Below are 20,760 nucleotides of genomic sequence, written 5' to 3'. Positions count from 1 at the left end.
AGTCACTAGCATCACACATGAGTTCGAAGGTTTAGACCAATCGAGGTCAGATAATAGGTGCAATGGTTAGGGCGGCTTTTAAGGTTTCAAAAGCCCGTTTACGCTTAAAATTAAAATCAAAGATTGCATCCTTCAAAAGCGAGGTTTAGTTAAAGGCCTAGCTATTTTCGAAAAATCTTTAATGAAACGCGCCTATAAAACCCTGCATGGCCTAGAAAGGCTCTAATCTCACGGACAATCCGTGGTTTTAGGTAGGGTCGCTATCTTATCTAGTTTGGCTTTATCTACTTCGATGCCATCACTAGATACAATATGACCTAGTACTATGCCCTTTTGACCATGAAATGACACTTTTCCCAATTTAAAATGAGGCTCTTTTCTTCACACCGTGTCAAAACCTTAGACGAGGTTAGACAAACAATCGTGAAGGAGTCTCCATAGATAGAAAAATCATCCATGAAAACTTCCATAAAGCTCTACCATGTCACTAAATATATGAAGCATACATCACCGAAGGTACCGGGAGCATTACAAAGGCCAAAAGGCATTCGCTTTATAGGCATATGTTCCGGGCGGACATGTGAAGGTTGTCTTTTCTTGGTCATCAATATCAATAATAATCTGAAAATAGCCGAGTAGCCATCCAGAAAACAATAAAAGGCATGACCACTAGGCGTTCTAGCATCCGATCTATAAATGGTAAGGGAAAGTGATCCTTTCGTGTCATAGCATTTAAACGTCTCAGAATCAATACTGATTCTCCATTTCATAGGACCTTGAGTGACAACATAGTCACCCTTCCCGTTACGTACCATGGTAATTCCCGATTTCTTAGGAACTACATGAATGGGACTTACCCATTCGCTATCGGAGATTGGGTATATAATACCCGCATCGAGTAATCGCAAGACTTCTTCCCTAACCACCTCTTTCATGGCGGGTTCAAGCGACACCGGTTCGCGAGAAGTCTTCGCGTTATCCTCCAAATGGATACGATGAGTGCAGACATTAGGGTCAATGCCCTTAATGTCAACTAAGGACCAACCAATCGCAGACCGATGTTCCCTAATCACCCTTATTAAAGATGTCTCTTCATCTCTAGTTAACAGAGAAGATATAATTATCGGGTGACTACCATCCGGATCAAGTTGAATATATTTTAACTCCGGGGGAAGAGGTTTAAGCACTGGTGTGGACGGAATGTCCGTTGATGTTTCATAAGTGTCCTTATCTTGCGTAATGAAAACTTGCTTAGGTAGCAAGTCTTCATACTCAGTATATGGAGCAACCGACCGGGATCTACAATTGGTGTGGATTCCAGGATGGTGTTGACCTCCTCTAAGTAGGAGTCATTCACAAAAATCTGAAGTTCCAAAAGAAAGGAATTTGTACATATTGTTTTCGTGAAACGTGTTGTTAAAATAATCTTGAGCTAAACTCTCGATCATGCTAACCTCCCCATCTACGCATCGAATCCGTAACTGTTTCATCATTTTAAAACATTTACCTCGGCGGAAAAAGATGGCCAAAAGGTAAGGACATCTTTCCATCGCGACAATTTATAAAGCGCGTTGGCGGTTGTCAAGAAGGGGCGTCCTAAGATGATCGGTACAGAGTCATTAGCGACTTCTGTATCGAGGATAACAAAATCAGCAGGATAGTAGAAATCCTGAACTTTTACCAACACATTTTCCACTACACCTTTAGGATACTTAATTGACCTGTCCGCTAATTGCAACGCGTTATTTTTGTAGGTTGCATTTCACGTAGACCTATTTGTTTATACAAGTAATACGGGGAGTAAGTTAACACTTTCGCCCCGTGTCTAATAAAGGCGATCGTCGTGTGGGGAATCTCCTAAGGTGCATTTTACATGGGGATCTACCCGTGGTCCTTGTACTTAACAATTCCATTATTTTCGGATAAAGTTGGGACCTGTTTAGGTTAAAAAGCGTCTTTAGGTATGTTGGTCTTACGCCTAGTAGTGCACAACTCTTTAAGAAACTTAAGCGTGGTTAGGTAGCTTTTTAATAGCTTCGAGAAAAGGAAGGTTTATCGTTAGATTCTTGAAAACGTTCCTAATTTCCTCAAAGTTTGTATCCCTGGTTAGCATGGCTAATTTTTGAGGGAACGGTGGTTTCGCTCTATATTTAGTGTATGGCTCGACTTGAAGTGTAACCTTGGCTTTCTGTTTCTTAGGTTGTGGTTTAACTGGGACCTCTACAGTGGTAGGTTCTTCAGTTTCTATTTCGGTATCTAGTTCGATATCCGGTGTAGGGAGTACTGATGGGGTAACTATAGGCATAGCTACTTTGTTATCAACCACTCTTCCAGAGCGGAGAGTGGTGATGGCATTTAGGTCACCTACGATTGTAGTTTCCGTACTAGAATTACCGTTTACCTCAAAGGCTGTGTTTGCTGTTTTAGGGTTTGGTATTGCTTGTCCTGGAAACACGCCTTTTGGTTGGGCTTTCGCTTGGGCTAACTGTTGTATGCCCTGATTTATGGATTGTAAAATCTGTTGGTTTGATTGAGTCATTGTCTGGAAAAGTTGTTGGGTAACTTGTATAAAGGCGTCGATACGATCCGGTTGTGTAGGTGTAGTAGTCACGGGTGGTGTGACTGGAACTATCTCTCGTTGATTATTTATGGGTGGGTTGTGATAGTTATTATTATTAACCGGAACGATACCTCTATTGGTATTATAATTATTATAATTATTCTGACCTTGTGCTTGACCTTGGTCGTGGTTAAGCTTGGTTGTTATAATTATTATAATTCCCTTGACCTTGTCCTTGTCCTTGTCCTTGTCTAGGTGGAGCTTGGTTATAATTGTTTGCTTGCCTAACGTTTTGATTATTGTACCCTGGAGGTGTTACTTGTTGATTATTTCTCCAACCTGAAGTTGGGATGTTGTCTCCAAGGGCGTTAGGAATAGGATAGTTATTAATAGAGTAAACATTATCTTGCTCACGGTGGTTGTTGTTCATAAGCTAGAGGACAATAATTGTCGGGGTGCTCGGACTCAAACAGAAATTACATGGGTTGGAGTTTACATTCATGACGGGGATAGGCTTTTGTTGAGCGTAAATAGCCTCTACTTTTTTAGTTAGAGATTCGATTAGATTTTTAAGTTCGGATCGGTTTTCTTCTCAAAACATACCGCCCTTTACCGTTGAAGAAGAACTAGGCGAAAGGGATATCATCACTACCCCCAATTATTATTCCGTTTAGTTTGGTCTTCTAAAATTTATAAGCCTCCGGTGGCTCCTTTACTTAGGAAACTACCCCCATTCATTATGTCAAGGACTTCTTTATGGTGGTGTAGAAGACCTTTGAAAAAGGCACGAACTAACGTGTCTTTAGCTAAGTTATGATGTGGACACTCTATAAGGAGATCGGTGAAACGATTCCATGCCTCAGAAAATGATTCATGAGGATTCTGTCGGAAAAAATGAATCTTTGAAAGCATCTCATCCGTCTTTAGGGGTGGGTAAAAATGTTCCATAAACAGCTGAACAAGTTTAGCCCACGAGTCCACAGAATTAGGCGCTTGGGCAGTTAACCAAGACGCCGCCTTATCGGCTAGGGTGAAAGGGAATACCCTCAGTTTAATTTGCTCCGCACCAACCGTAGGATGGTGGAATGTCGTAAGGACTTGTTCAATCCTACGCATGTGCTGATAAGGTTTTTCATGGTCTAACCCATGAAAGACGGGTAACAAATTAAATATGTTTGGGGGGATTCGAAAATCCCCCACTGGGTCTGCTAGAACGATGCACGATTTAGGGCTATCGCTCAAGGCTTTGTAAAAGTCGGAGAGAGGAGTCTCTCTTTCTTCACCATTATGTCGGTATGGTGTGTGTGATAGTAGTTAGAGGTGTCGGGTGGGTGTACTAGATAGACTTGTTTGTTGCCGTGTAATTACGTTTGTTGTTTTTGTTCGACCAGACCTTAATCTCATGCAAGACTAAGTTGAGCTTAACTAAACATGCAACACTCCAAACAATTCTGATATACTAGTAGAAAACCTCTAACTGGAAATGCGAGGTATGGAAGAAAGGAATACCTGATAGCGTCCTTGCTTCGCTTATGAATGAGCGTCTTGTTAATGCGCGTGTTCGTGTATATACGAGATTAGAACACTGAAAAATATGAAAGATCAAAGTTTGAATCAAAACTGTGGAAATCCGGAAATTTTAACATCGGTGTCGCCAAGATAGAAGGCCAAGGCCGAAAGTAATTTTCAGTTCTGATCATGTTTTTTTAGGCGGGTCGCGCGCTCCAAATGGGCGGTCGGCTCGATGGGAAGTCGAAGTTCCGGTGTTTGGCGGGTCGCTTTGGTATGAAGCACGCGGCAGGGGTAAACAAAATTCCAAGAACTTAGCGGTCGCGCTCTCCTTGAAGCGCGGCCTCGGAAGTATTTTTCGAAATTTGTCACGCTGAAATGGGCAACCACAGTATGAAACAAACAAGGGTGGGTGGGTTTAATGGGACTTAAAATTGACTACTTCTACTATGAAAACAATGCTAAAGTGTAACTAAGATGGCAGCGGCGCCATTTGATAATGATAAAATGAGTAGTTTACCTACGAAATGAACTATGAATTCAAAACGTAAGTAAACTAAAACTTATCTTTTACGAGTCTATTATCAAAGCTTCTACTCTCGATGCGAATTGCACTAAGTGGAGTAGGAAGTTCGTTCCACTCCTAGTTCCCTAGCATGGATTGTTTTCTAAGTCTAAGAAATCTCTCTTAAGTCAATGAGAGCTTTACGAAATGTTATGCTAACAAGACGCGTTATTTTAAATAACTAGATATAATAAATAACAAGATAAAATATAACTAAAGATAATCTACGAAATCTACGGAAATGCGATTGTTTGAATCTAGATAAAGAGATTAGAGGGGAATTGAATCCACCTCGAATCCAACTTAATAACCTAGTATAGATTGTCGTATCTCGATTCTTACGTTTTCACGGCAAGTATTTCGAGTCTAATCCCTAGTGTTCATGGCATTTCTACCAAGTACTAACTAGCATGTGAGGTCGTCCACCCATTCTCATGGCGAAACACAACCTTCTAGAGTGGAATAGAATCTACAACCAATTCTATACTAACAACTAAGTTTTCATCAAGGCTTCATCAACCCCTCTAATGGAGGTTTTAGCCTTGAGTCATCAATCTAACATTTCCCATTGAATCTAAACTAAACATAATGTGAGAAATTTAGATTTACTTAATTAAGCAATAATGAATCTAATTTAATGGCTAGAATGGAATAAGAACAAGAATTGAAATTAGATCTATAAATGAAATGACAAAATTCGAACTTGATAAAAATACTACTTTATTTATCTAATCAATCAAGAACAATGATTCAGAGATTTAATCTAAAACAAGAAATTAAATGGAGCTAAAACTTAATTTAATTAATAAAACTAGATCTATAATTCTATATCTTAATTTAGGTCTAACTAGCTACCATTAACAAAGAGCTAAGCTTTTGTTTTTATACATTCAGATCCAAAAATCGTGCATGGGCTTGGAGCCATGTTTTGGGCCAGAGAATCAGGCCCAAAACCCAATTATTTTAGTCCAAAAAGGCCTCTTCAGCTGCAGTTGGCTTCCACAGACTTTTCATCCACTTTTGCTCTTCTGATTGGGTCAAGGCTTGGACCATTGCAAAGCTCTTCTCGAGCCGGTCGTTTTGACATAAGGTAGGCCCAATTCCGAGGTCTGAATCCAAAGATATGGCATTCGGAAGTTCTGCTGACTTTTGCTCCTTTATCTCGCTAAAGTGGCACATTTCTGCACATAATGGACTTTGAAGCCTGAAATGCATAAAAACACGTAATCAGTATTAACTCTTACTTATTATTCACATAATTGGTCTAACAGTATGATTATTAAGGGGTTAAAACTACAGTTTTGGGCTCTTATCATCAATACATAGGACCTAACCATTTTTCTTTGGTATTGGGATGATGTTAGCCAGCCAAGTGGGGTACTCAGCTTTTCTAATAAGCCCTACTTCCTTTAGTTTTTCTATTTCGGCATTGATTGTCTTTTGAAATTTTAATGTGAGCTTCCTAGGACATTGTTTGATTGGCTTGGTTTTTGGGTCGATGTTCAGTTTATGGCATGTAGCTAATGGAACTATTCTAGGCATATCAATGTAAGACCAAGTAAAACATCTTTATTCAATTATAAGAAGCTTACAAGTTGTGCTTTCAAAACAGGGTCTAGGTCCGCTCCTACATATATGAATTTAGGGTCGTCATCTGTTCCTAAATTCACTTTCTCTCCTGGTTGAGTCTTCCTAGCCTGGCCAATGGTGGTGGTATTAAGTAACTTCTTCACTGGATAAGATGTTGCGACCTGTGGTATTTTAACATCCTGAGTAGCGATTTTCTTTCCTTTGTTAAGGTTCAAAGATGGTGTATCTGAGAATGCTTAAACTTCCGCAATGAATTCATTTGCAATCTTGGTTGCGGATCCACATTGCTTTCGGCTCTAGGCTTGGTGGTTTTGATCAGGTTGCACTTGTAGGCATCAATTTGGTTGCCTAGAAAGTGAATGAACTGATGTTTGGTTGAAGGTACTACTTGCATCTTGTTAATCCATCATCGATCTAGGATTGCTGTGTAGGATGAATTGACATTCACAATGCTGAAGTGTGTTGAAATCTTGACTTCATCTTCTCCTAAACCGACAGAGACTGGGAGGATTACGTCGCCCATGGCATCGGTTCGACTACCACTGAATCCAAACATGGGAGCTTGAGAATCTATCAAGATAGATTATGGTAGGTGCATGTCTTTGAAAGTCTGGTAAAAAAGTACATCGCAAGAGCTGCCAGGATCAATGAGTACTATTTTTACCTTTCAATCATTTATCTTGACATGGACTACAAGCACGTCATTGTGAGGATAACATACTTTCTTCAGTTCGTCTTCAGTCAAGATGATTGCACCAGAGGATTTTGTGGACAGGTTGCACACAAATTATGCTTGACTAAAGAGTTGGTAGGTTTCCACAATAGCTCCTAGCCTCCTTCAGGCGTCTTTTTTTCCTCTGGTAGAGACTTCCTCGCCTATATTATCAGTGGTCATGTTGATCACTCTTTATGTTTCTCCATTTGATGAGTGTTGTCTGTGCTCATGATGTGACCTGCTAGGGGATCTGGATCGTTCTCTTGGGCAATCTCTATTTTCATTATTTCTTGGATAACGGTCTCTTGGGGGACTTCCACTTCTGTGACGTTGTGCTTCCAGTTTGTGTCGGAGGTTGCTGTCAGAAACATCGAGGTAATGCTTCAAATGTCCTTCCTCCACTAGGTCTTGGAGGTAATGCTTCAATCTCGCCAGCAAACGTCTGTGTCGTGGCAATGGACTTTGTGGAAAGCACAGAGTGGTTTCCCTGGGGGTATCGACTAACTTGTTGATGTCTGGTTTGATGTATGCAGTTTTTTTTTTTTGTCCAAGATATAACTCTACGACCTGGAGAAAGTTCTTTTTGTATGCGATCTAGGCTTGGTGCTAAAATTGGGCTTTGGATCAATGTTGTGGTACTCCGACGACCTCTTGCGACTGATTGAAGAGATAACTGATATTGATTATTTTCCGTGACGACGTTCCAAAACTTCTTCGACTGTGATGTATTTATCAACTCGTATGTATAAGTCGTCTAGTTTGTCTGGCCTGTTTTTGAGTAGTGACTTTGCCAAGTTGTTGCTGGATTGGAGAGAATTCGAGAATGCGAGAGTGGTGAAAGAATCTTTCAATCCACTTTCCATTAACAATAGTTCTTTTTTTAAACGTACGAGAAAACTCCTTATTGAAGATTTTGATTGTTTGAGTTGGAATAAGGAATCGAGGTCAGCCATCTTTTTGCGATTATGAACGAACTCTGCAGCAAATTTCTCAGTTAACTTCCTGAAACTAGTGATTGAATCTGGTTCTAGTGTATATAACCAATCTGACGCGCCCGTCTTTTAGACTTGCTGGGAACAATCGACAGAGAAGATAACCGTAGTCTTTGTGACTGTAAAGTGTAAGAATTTGCATGTAACTAGCTACATGCTGGCCTGGATAGGAACTCCCGTCATACAGGGGGAACTTTGGCTGAATGAAGTAAAAAGGGAAAGGAAGGGTATGAAAGGAGAGATGCTCTAGAAGAATAGAGCATTTTTTGGACGATGTAGGCTTCTTCTCTGTCGACTTGTCCAGTCGCTGAGATAGTTCGTTGATACGTAGGATGGTATGGTAATCTACAGTGTTGATGCTAGACGCGGGCTACCAGTTAGGAACGTCTGGGTTAAGGCTTGTCATGCTTGGTGGGCTTGGAAAAAATTCCAGTGTTAATTTCTCCATGAAATCGAACGGGAGACGGCCCCAATGTAAATGGTCAAAACTCTGTCACAATAATTAAACTAAGATTAAATAAGATTTGGTAATGGATGCACTCAGTAAGATTGAGTTGCCTCCATATCAAGCTCATTTCTGGGCGAACTTTCATCAAGCCAATCGTAGTTCCTCTGTCCTTCTTATAGTAATCTTTGTAACCTCTCTTTCCTATTCACCTTCTGCTCTACAAGTTGTGTTGAATGCTTTTATTGTGCGTGATTGATCACTACGCATAGATTGCCTTGTTCTGCTCCTCTTCCTTCATTCTGTAACGGTCGTCCTATAATAAATGCATATGACTTGGCCGACGCGTCCTGTGTTGGTCGATCTCTCCAGGTCTCTGTTCTGGACTAGATTCGGCTTGACGTGCAGACTTAGCTTTAGGTCATTGTGATCAGATGAGTGTTGTACACGTGTCTTGTATTCATTGGCTATGAATATAAGGTCGTTGGCTAAGTGACAAATCAGAAAGATCCTATAATGTCTTGCTTATTTGTTGTACATGTAAGGAATTAATCAAAACTTTCAATGGTTACTCGTCTATTAATTAGTTTGATTTCGTACAATGATGGAATTACAATTCATCGAGCAGGATCAAGTTAGAAGTGCAATTGGTGTGTATTGAGGGATTCTGCGTACATTGACACGCATCAATATGCTTGGAGGTAGCAACTCAGAAATAAAAGAGAAACGTGTAGGCGTTTTAGCTGTAGGTATGAGTTAGAAGGTTAGGAAATCTCGTTTCTCAGAGAAAATGGTTCATTAAGTTGGCTTTAGCACAATCAGACCATGCGACGGGAATTTTAAAGAAAACGCTAAAGAATAACTTCTCAGGGTTTACAGATTACAACAAAGCAAGGAAGGAGAGCTCTAGCGTTAAGTAAATAGAGTTCCTCAATATTTGAATGAAGACCAACTTTCCCTGCTAATGAATCAAAACCAGATTGACCTGCAAGTTCTTGGAGGTTCTCTAGAGGCCTATGAACTCTCCCAGCAATCACTCTACAGACCATTAAAGCCTTCCTTGTTGATGGATTTTCTTCATGGAGTTCAACAGACTCAAAAGCTCTTTCACTAGTTGAAGTTGTGAAAACACCAATGCCATCTCTGAGTTCCTTTTTGGTGGAAAACCCATGCCTAATTACCTAGGGAACACAACAAAGTTGTTCCGTAGAACCTCAATAGCTCATTCCCATCGGCGAGGCAGCGAGAGTGTTTCTTAGGTAGTTGCTGGCTTTGTTCTTGACGACTTCCCTGTACTCCTCAAACCGAGCAAGTGTTTTCTGCATGTTATGGACCTTTAGCACTCTCTCAATACGTGCACAATTGTTCGCTGACTTCAACCAGCTTGTTCTGCAAATTATCTCAACAATCTTGCGAGATGAGTCTCCTTCAACAAGTTCAGTAACTGCTCAATAGGAAGAGTATCAATAATCAAAACAGAACAAATTGCTCTGACTGATATTCAAATTAGACTAGTATGATCTATATATATATATGTCACGTATATTAGGCCAAAGAAAGGTGGAAAAAGACTCGAATTGCCAGTATATATTCAACAGAAGCAGACAAATAGCCAGAAACTCTCACTAATAAAGATGAAAAAAATATTAGTAAAGATGCATAAACGTGATTACAGAAAAATATAAACTGTATGAGTCCTTACCAGCATGTTTGGAGAGGTGATGAGCTTCGGCAGCTTCCCACTTCCGAAACTGCTCTCCACATTTGGGGCAAGTCACAATAGAAGAGCCATTTGAAGATACAGCGTAGGAGGACTTAAAATTTGAAGACAGACCACCATCACCAAATGTAGCAGAAGTTTTTAATCTAGAACGTCTGCCGTTGGTTAGTGGACTAGGAGACCTTCTTGGTGGGGTGGCTGAGCTCATAAATGGGGGGCTCTGTGGATGCATTGTATGGCTTCCACCAGGACCTGGTGTCCCTGGCCTTAGTGTACCGACAAAGGTTGAGCCAGCATTAGACCCGCAGCCACCTTCATTAGTACCATTAATAAAACCGGTTATCTTAAGCTCGCACCTGGAATCACTGAGAACTACTTCATGGGCAATTGGGTTTATCAATTCGCTGCTGCCAATAGATCGTGGACTACAAATTGGTGCCTTATCTAAGTGTCTCTTACTTCCATGAATGACATCTCTGAGGTTAGATATAGACCTTGAACAGCCTGACCTACCTGTTTTCATTGTCAAGATTGAGCTTAAGTTGTTCCTGGATGAATCATGAACATCTGATAGCTCTGATCTGCAATGCAAAGATTTCTTAAAAGACATCCAAACTGTTGGCATTTCTACTTGAATTATTCTCTCCTTCCAAGCTTCATAATTTTTTTTTAGACCTTCAACTCATTTCACAAGAACTGCACCCAAGACTGCCAAGAGCACATTAGTTACCATTGCCGTACTTAATTTGATCTTGGTATTTAAGAAAGTATCTGTACAGTTGTTAGCAGAAGCAAAAGACCACTGTACTCTTTCTGTGTTACTTATCTGCAACTCTTACTCCATTTAAAGCAACTACCTCTGTAAGAATACTCAAATCAGTGTAGACTCTCATGAAGAAGAGGGCTAAAAAGTCCTATGAAACACCGACAGAAAGTTTTATATTACAAACTTTTAAGCACAACTATTTAATGTGTGCTACACTTGTGCTGATTGATTTCTCTTTTAAATAGTTGTCAAACCAACACAGATAAAGCCTAGGAGACTATCATGAATCTCGATTAATGAGCGAATTGTACCAAAAACCAAGAAAGAGAGAGATGGAGTTAGGACTTAGGGAGTAAGAAGAAACCAAGGAGACTCTTTAATAGTAAAAATGTAGAAGTTCAGGAGCCTGTCCATACTCAATACCCAAGTTCTCTCTTGCTACTGCTACTAAACCGCTGAAAGGACGCTTCTAATATTCTAATCCTCAACTAGTATTTTTTTTATTTTTTTTTTTTTTTTTCTTAAATCTCTTTTGAAAAGTCGCCTATTACTAATTACTAACTTGAACATTTTCGCATGCAATCTATGTCTATTTTCTATAATTACAAAATAGCTCAGTTTGCAGAGTTAAAAAGGCTTAATGCTGCCATGATTTTCTCGGGATCTGTGTTGAAAAAACCTAATGTTTTCAAAACCGAACTGGCAATCAAACCGATTTTTTGTTGAAATGGTTTAACCGGGTCAACCATAGTTCGATTCGGTCGGACCGATTAATGTTTATTTAGCAAAATTTTAAATAAACTATATACTTACAAAAATAAAATAAAGGGTTATATTGACATACCCCCCACCACTAGTTGCAATTAGGATTACCCCCCATTATAATTGAAATTAGGATTTCCCCCCCAACTTGATAGTCAAAAAGTGTCAACCAACAGTGGCCGTCAATTGACTAGTCAAGAATCGTAAATTGTCTTAAATATCCTTTTTCTGTGGAAATTACAAAATTTGCCATTGACACTGTTTAAAGCCCACAACTCGACTTGCATACAGTAAGAAGATTGAACCCTAAAGTCAAAGCTAAAAAAACTCCCAAGATTCTAGAATGTTTCTGGCTGGGCTCCTCCTGAAGCAATCATCAAGTTAAACACTAACTGCGTCTCTAAAGGCAACCGAGGCAGAGCTGGCGAACGTTTCGTCTTAGTAATCATCAGGGAGCTGTTTTAGGCACCTATCTTAGTTGATTAGGTGTGGCATCAAGCTACAAAACTGAAAAATTGGGCAATTGTTGACAGCATAACTAAAGCCACTGAGGAAAGGCATTATGGAGGCACCTCCGGGTAGAAATGACTCGGCAGCAGCCACTAAAGCTTTCCAAACCGATGGAGTCCTACGGAGAAGTAATAGCAACAAGACATCAATGATCAATAACTTGCATGTGCGTTAATATTGGAAGCAACAAAAGGCACACCTTAAGTCTATATATTCCCTCTCGATACACAGGAACTATTCAGGGAGACGAATATATATCTATCATTTACCGAACTGTGTCAGCCTAGATACAAGTGAACTCCTGAATTATGCCTCCTTTGGTCTGAAAGGTGGATCATATCATCACGATGTTTTGTCTAATTAAGACAAATTCCTAAAACAATATCCATTTTAAATGTCATGCGGTTACCTGAAACGTTCTAAATAAAATGAGGGGCCAGTGAAGCACAATGCAATAAATTCCAGGTTAGTGGAACTGCAAAACTAGCTTAAAATGGAACCACTCATAAACAAATACACCATCCATATTTAAAACAACGCCTCGACCATATCTCAGAACTGGAAGGAGAAACCAAAGCTTCATCCTATGCACAAACAAATATATGTGTGTGTGAATATTAAGAACTTGGTAAGATGGGTAAAGATTTATAAGGGGTAGTTGTTACAACTTACTAAGTTGTCCTTAAACAAGGAATCCATGCTAGAAGGGAATAGAATATAAATGGAAAGAATTCAAGAGCATGGAAATTACTGATGCGTTCAATCCTTCTCGTGTCCTCCACATACGCTTTCTTAATCTCTGGATACCCTTCTCCCACCAACATAAGCTCATGATGTAATGGATGAAATGCAAGTGAAATGATAAACAGTGTCAATAGCAAATTTCATAATTTCTACAAAAAAAAAGGTATTTAGGACAATTCACAATTCTTGACTAGTCAACTGACGGCTACTGTTGGTTGACTCTTTTTGACTGTCGAGTTGGGGAGGAAATCCTAATTTCAATTATAATGGGGGTATGTCAATATAACCCTAAAATAAATAAACACATGTTTCAATTTAGCATTAAGTGGTATTATAAATCAAAATAGAAGTATTCTACAAGAAACACATAATAGCATGGTGGTTTGTTTAGGTGTTAGGTTCGACTCCCTATATTAATAATGTTTTCAAAAAAATATTATAATAAACGCGGTCTTTTTTTTCTCGGTTTAGCTTAGACCGAGGGTTCAACCAAAAGTTCCAGTTTTATGCAACTCGAACCAAAAATTTACTAGTTCTGGTTCGACCACCAATCCGATTTTCTAAACACTAAAAACCCTTAATTAATTAGGTTTAGTGGGTGTTTGGATCTCATTTTTTGAAAAAATCAGTTTTCTTAAAAAGTATTATTCTGAAAAAATATTTATTCTAAAAACAAGTTTTGAATAAATATGTTTGGTTGAGATTATTCTTAAAAACAATTTTTATCAAAATAGTCAATTTTGCAATACTTCTCGAAATATCTTGATATATCATGACATTTTTCACTAATGGTAGGCACCACACAGTCCATTTGCCTTTGGCAGAAGATGAGAGTGAGAAAAAAAAAAAACTGTTTTTTAACTTGAAAAACAAGTTTTTGTTATTTATCATAAAACAACTTTTTTTAAGACCAACAAAACTTTTTTTCGGTGATAAACTATTTTTCATAAAAATGGAGACCAAACATGTTTATTTTTTCTAAAAAACGTTTTTTCACTAATAAATATTTATTGACAATAAATAAATAAGATCCAAACACCCCCTCATTCACCCAACCTTAATTAGTTAGGTTTAGTCATTCACTCCTTTTGAAACACTCCCCCTTTCCTTTGATTTGTTACATCCAACCATCCAGCAAGGAGAATGAAAAGGAGTGGTAAAAATTGGAAATACTCTCTAAAATCAACCACTTCATTTGATTCACGACTCTATTCCTCCTTCTTCACGACTCCATTGAATCATGGTATAATCACAAATAATCTTAACTACCAAACCAAAAATCCTTCCTTACAAAGAAAAACCTCATTTACTTACTTCACTAAACACGTGCTTCAATCATCTGATCGATGTTGTGTATGTCATGACCCACAAAAACTGAAAAGTTGTCATGACTTACTTGAACTGGCGGTCAGGACCAACAAAAACTAGCAACCAGTACTCATTTAGTTAAGGTAGTTTAGTAATTGTAATAGTTTTAAATCCGTTAGGATTGGGACACGTGCAGGGTAAAGAGAGAAGCAAATCTTTTGGATATGGTGTATTAAAGGAAAGAGAAAATCATTGTAAAGCAGCTAAGAACTAAAGAGTAAAAACTCAAGCTCTAATTTCTTCAGTGAAATAGAGATTTAGGCTATGCATTCTTTGAATAAGAGATAATTTCAATTGTTTTGTTTTTGTTTACTGTTCACGAACTCGGTTACTGTTAATAATATATGTGAACTAGGTTTACTATTCATGAACTCGGTTACTGTACACTAACTCGGTCTAGTTCATAATAATGTATTGATTGGAGGCAAAATAGTTGTAACTCAATCTAAGCATGCAATTCAACACACTTAAACTAAATTATTTTATCTTCTAATCAAATTATTTTTGTACCTATCACTCTCTATATATCAATTGTAATATTGAGTAAAGGTTATCGAACACTCCTTAGTATAGTGAATGTTAATACTCAAGTCATTAAGGAAAAGAGTGGGATTTTGAATGATTGATTTTATACTACTAAAGCAAATAAATTAACTAAGATGTATGAAGATGGATAAGGTAATGGAGAGAGGGGAACTCCACTACCCAAGATTACTTCATTAGTAGACTAATCTTAAACTTGTTTGCAGTATAAATGATTTATACTATAACCAATTGCTTTACAACCTAATCATAGAACTCACCTTTGTATGATTTGCTTCAACTTACCAATTGCTTTACAATCTAATAAGAAGAATTAAACCATTCAACATGTTCACTCAATACCAATTGCTTTACAACCTAATATCACTAGTATAAAAAAGGCTTTTTGTGACTGTTTTAAAATGTTATTTGTAACTGTTTTGTTCAAAACGGTCACAAATGGCAGAAAAGGGTTTTTGTGACTGTTTTAAAAAGTTTTTTGTGACGTGCGTTTTCGAAACTGTCACAAATGGTTTTTTTTTCTTCTAAAGAAAGTGTATATGTGTGGAGAACTATTTGTGACTGTCATATCCAAAAGTGTGACAAATGGTTTTTTCTAGGTTGTGGAGTATAATTTATGACTGGTCTTCAAAAACAGTTACATATTCCCGGACTTTATGTGACAGTCCTGAAGACCCAGGTTATAACAACCCCAATTTTTAAACAACATAAATTACATTATTTGAATTGAAAATAACTATTATATTATGAAGTCTAGCTTGTTCAAGAATTTGTTTGGTTGTTGTTGATTTTTTCAAAATTGTTTTTACATGAATTGTTTGTTAAAACTTGTGTGGGTATTTTAGAATCATTTTTGGGGTTGAAAACATTGTTAAAATGTACTCATTCATATAGGTATGGACCTTGGGTGTTTTTAGACCCATTTGAGGCCCATAGGTTAACTTAAACATACTTAAAATATTGAATAAACAATACCTGCGAATTTCCTCTGTAAAAATCTCATTATTCAAAAACAAAACCCTAGCCTCCATTAAAAAGAATATTTTTGATTGAAAGAAATAAAGAGAAGGGGAAGAAGAAGAAAAGGTGTCACAGCCCGATTTTCTAAACAATTAAAAAAAATGAATAATTGAAATATAAATATCTCAACCATCACTTGGTTCAATTGTCTAAAAACCCAGGCTATGACGGGGGGATACAACACGTGTCAAAACCTAAAACCCACATCACAACAGGATCAACTTAACAACAAAAATCTCCAAAATTCTCTTTATTACTTTATGAAAGTCTATTTCCCCTCCAAAAATCATCACTATAACATTCTAAGAATAAAAGGTCCTCAACATCGTATTCTCATGTCATATGAACAGGAACTAAGCTATTACATACTTCCAAAAAGAACAGACCTAAAAATAAACTCCCGGACTGCTCCAGACAAGAATCCAAATCACATGCCGCAATTCCACTGCCTTCCACCTATGTTCCCAAGAACACACCCACGTTGCCAAAACAAAGCAAACATGGGTCAGCAAAAATGGAATTTGCTGGTATGAGTAGACTAACCACATATAAACATTATCATACTTTAATTATCCAAACAATCACTTTATATCTTCCCATAACTTAATTATTCTCAGCTTGGAAGACAGGTAGTTCCGTCATCTCAACCGGCATAGTTCTTCCCAAACAAAACTTCTATTATCTTAACTCATTCTAATATCTCGTTTTAATATCTAAATACCGGAATTAAAACTTATCGATATCCACTGCTGTATAAGGGTAGGACCGCGTCCCTGCACAAAATGTTATTAAGTCCTACCCTCATGCAAAAGAAAGTTAGAACTTGCATATATCATATGTAGATATCCTATGTATTCAAAAGTAACCCAAACACTCGCATAATCAAAGAATACAACTAACCCGCAAGGCGAATACCTTAGTTCCTCTCTAGGGCAGTCCAAACAATATGGTCATTCATGGCACATTCAATGAATACCCGGGTCATTCATGGCACATTCAATGAATACCCACCTAATATATGACATCAGCAGTCATAAGACTAAAATCCAAAACCTTAAGCGTGGAGAGTTCTAAAGGAGGGGTAAATTGTGTTTACGCATTATTGAAATTTTATTGAATAAATTATCTCCGAGAACGAAGGTGTATCTTGATTCATGTATTTTTGGTTTACGCGTTATTAATTATATTGATGTCTAAGCGTCATAACGTTGCATATCATAAACTATTGCAAAATCACATAATATTTAATACACGTACACACGTATATATAAAGGTTCTAGCCTAAGTCAAACATGCTAATAGTCCTAGACTTATCCTAATAGACCGAATCATATTTTTTTTTAGGAAAAAGTCAAATTTTCGGGTCAACTGGTCAAAGTCAACCCTGGTCAAGGTCAACTCTGGTCAAAGTCAACGTCGACCTGCCAAGGGTCAACAGCCGTCAACCAGTCCAAACTTATCTAACCCCAAAAGCCCACAGCCAAAAGCCCAAAGCCAAAAGCCCATAGTCTAAAATTTAAAAAAAAACCAAACAAAAACATATAGCCCACCACGATTTGGCCCAAGCCCAAATCGTGGTCACTGTTCATCTCCTTCCTCTCAAATTTTCTCAAATTCTCCAGCCACCACCGACCACCACAACAGCCACCACCGGCCACCTCTACACAAAAAGAACCCAGCGGTTTGGTTCCCTGTAAAAACCCTTCCACAATGATACCAACAAAACGCGATTTCCCATCAAAGGCTAGGTCGTCTCTTCCACACTTCCTCCACCACCGCAGAGCTCGCCGGACCACCACTCACCTCCCAACAGTTCGGTTTCGCTCCCTAGCAAAACCCCAACCCAACTATACCAACAAAACAAGATTTCCCACTCATATCTTACAAGCCGATCCGACTCCAGTAATAACCATTCCACGCCTCCACAGTACCCATTCAAACCTCCACACAAATTTTAACCCAACCAACACCAACAACCATCAACCGCCGTCAATACCATCAATTAGACGCATAAATACTTATCTAGTTTCCACCATAACATTTACAGTAAACATAAACAATCACATTCCCACAAAACAAAATAGTGCGAGTTGTTTCTTTTGGTTTTCGGCGAAAACGCGAAAGCGCATAGCCATAACATAAGTCGACCAAAATGGTTTACAGCAACCATGCTCGATTTATTACCCTCATTACTGAATACAGACAAGTTTCCGGAGACAGCCGGTCCAGTTTTATACGCAGTATACACTAAAAGAGCATATGAGAAAGTGAACAGTACTGTACGATCTACAGTAAATGCGAAATCAACAAAACATAAAAAAAATCTACTCACCTTTAGCGCTCTCCGATTATCAGTCAGCTATCAGAAAAACTTCCTTTTTCTGCTGTCAGTAAAACTCCCATTTTTATATTTTATTATCTTCAAAACCCTATTCTCTAGAACAATATGTTTATATACTTGGGTCCGAAACCCAAGCCCAACACCGACTCGAGCCCAAAACCAAGCCCACGTATCCCGAAGTCAAATCCGACGAATTTTTAAAATAAACAATTGAATTAATTAATTAAATAGAAAAATACGTTATAAAAAACACGGGTGTTATAATATACACACCTTAAAAAAGGATCTCGTCCCGAGATTCAAGGTAGAGTGTAGATTAACCAAATAAACAGTACGTCAAACAAGTAAAATAAGACATACGTGTATACGCAAGTATACACACCTTAAAAGGAATACACATATACAATATCATATAGATAGACATACTAATATTCAAATCACATACTTTGAAAGTGTCTATATACGTATTGAACCCAAAAATACGTGTATATGCTAGCATACACAACTCAAAAGAAATAAACATAATTAGTTTCTTCAATTGCCAACACTTAATTAAAACCATTATTTCTCAATTTAGCAAAACCCATATTCTTCAAGTTAAATCATACTAAGAAGGCAATGTAGTTCCTCTCACACCGAGGCAGTTAGTTCCACTCTTAGTATTTCCCAACTAATCCAAGGCGTTTAAAAAAAAACATATTATAATTTCCTTTTTAACGATCTTCCCTATCAAAACTATTTGTTTAAAAACTCATATGTTTCATCCACCACCTTAGTGTTTACACATATATCAACATTTCTCTCAGTGTCTCACAAACACCACATGTTCGAAATAAAAAATATACACGTATAGGCTGATTCATATCATCAACGACCTATACTATGCCCACTATCACATAGGATCAAACACCTACAATGTGATGCATGCATACCGGTTCACACACCAGCGATATGCAAGTATACACTGGTTCACACACCAACGATGCATACTAACTCTCTACCATCACATAGGATCAAACACCAACAATGTGTGGTATGCACACTGGATCACACTCCAACGGTGTACCTGTATACACTGGATCAAACTCCAACGATGCATACAGAGAGATGTTATGTATATTGGATCACACACCAACGATATACATAACTTGGACAATATATAAAAAAAACTTTCAACTCCAACCTTTATCAAAAGGGTTTTCCTTATTCCTTGGGTACATTCCAAATTACTCAAATATGAAATTTTAAAATAACAATTTCTTCTTTAGCCAATACTTACTTAAAATAGAAAACTCCGTTAGGAAAACAACACTATAACATGCTGAACAATTTCAATTATAAATTTCATAAGAGCTAATCGTTAAAACAACCAACAATTTATTTTCATAATCATACGATAAATTCTTACATGCTAAGTACCAATAAAGGAACCTAGCAAACAACAAATTCAAACATACCTAACATTAACCAGTGCAGTTCTTAGCATAGTGTCCTAGCTGTCCACATTTATAACACTTGCCTACTAGTTCATTGGGTTTGGAACATCTTTAAATTGTATGCCCAACTTCCCCGCAGTTCAAACAATTACCATCAAATCTCTTTAGCGAAGCACTCGCGTCCTTATCCACATGCTTACTTGTTTGCCTATTATATGGGTGATGCTGACTTTTTCTCTGCCCTTGACGTGGCTGACTAGAAATAAGGTGTAAGCTGGCTTGTTTTGGGGCATTCTCTTTAATCTTCTCATCTCTGGGTTTATTATCCAATTGTTCATATCTTAATGCCAAATCTAACACGCGATCGAAAGTTTCTGAATCAAAGGGTATCAAATAACTTGATAGATATGGCTCTAGTCCACGGATAAACTTCTGGTTCTTCTTTACTTGGGTATCCACTAGATAAGGAGCATACCTCGATAGTTCATTGAACTTAGTCACGTACTCCGTAACAGTTTTCCCTCCTTGGGTCAGATGAAAGAATTCCTCAGTTAAGTGCTCCTTAACGGCATTAGGAACAAACCTTCCCTCAAATCTTACCTGGAAATCCTCCCAAGTCATAGTTTCCACATCCACATTATCCTTGATAGACCTCCACCAAAATAAAGCTGACCCCTCCAACTGGTGAGAAGCCAACTCCTGCTTCTGCACCTCAGTGAGTTGCATCTTAGCAAACACGGACTCACACATAGTAACCCATTTCTCAGCTTCAATGGCCCCTTTCTCTCCCTTGAACTTCTGGCCTCCTAAAGTAACAAAATCCTTGTTTCTCCTAGCAAAAGGATCTCCTAGATTAGCATGTTGACCCCTCTGAATAGTTTGCACCAACTGAGTTAATATTGATCCCAAATCAGCAGATATGGTATTACTTCCAGTACCAGTAACGTCATTGCCATCTCCAGCCATCACCTTAAAACAAAACGGACTTCTATTAGTACTCCAAACATCTTAAACTCAAACACACCCAATCAATCACCACATTCCGAGGATCACCTAGACCTTCCAAATCTAGGCTAACCTAAGCTCCGATACCAAAATGTCACAGCCCGATTTTCTAAACAATTAAAAAAAATGAATAATTGAAATATAAATATCTCAACCATCACTTGGTTCA

General features: G+C 38.1%; 1 protein-coding gene, 1 non-coding gene and 1 pseudogene across 3 annotated transcripts; 1 reads left to right on the top strand and 2 right to left on the bottom strand.

Annotated features, from left to right (window-relative positions):
- Positions 1-3,368: 3,368 nt before the first annotated feature.
- On the top strand, positions 3,369-3,472 carry LOC147504494 (small nucleolar RNA R71). Its single transcript, XR_015194120.1, has one exon. It is a non-coding gene; the product is annotated as a small nucleolar RNA R71 (small nucleolar RNA).
- Positions 3,473-8,960: 5,488 nt separating this feature from the next.
- Positions 8,961-13,070, bottom strand: LOC147504493 (uncharacterized; annotated as a pseudogene). The gene is made up of 2 exons (XR_015193055.1): positions 10,079-13,070; positions 8,961-9,820 (listed from the first exon to the last, which is right to left on the bottom strand). The product of XR_015193055.1 is annotated as an uncharacterized LOC147504493 (transcript).
- A 6,627-nt stretch (positions 13,071-19,697) lies between these two features.
- Positions 19,698-20,552, bottom strand: LOC147504492 (uncharacterized). Its single transcript, XM_086605241.1, has 2 exons — positions 20,476-20,552; positions 19,698-20,418 (listed from the first exon to the last, which is right to left on the bottom strand). Exons 1-2 carry the CDS (start codon positions 20,550-20,552, stop codon positions 19,698-19,700), a joined length of 798 nt encoding a protein of 265 aa, XP_086461367.1.
- Between the last annotated feature and the right edge of the window lie 208 nt (positions 20,553-20,760).

The sequence above is a fragment of the Coptis chinensis genome, chromosome 4 (assembly GCF_015680905.1).
Source record: "Coptis chinensis isolate HL-2020 chromosome 4, ASM1568090v1, whole genome shotgun sequence".
Classification (NCBI taxonomy): Eukaryota; Viridiplantae; Streptophyta; class Magnoliopsida; order Ranunculales; family Ranunculaceae; genus Coptis; species Coptis chinensis.
The sequence above is the reverse complement of the archived record's forward strand: the minus strand, read 5'-3'. Positions and strand labels throughout refer to the sequence as shown.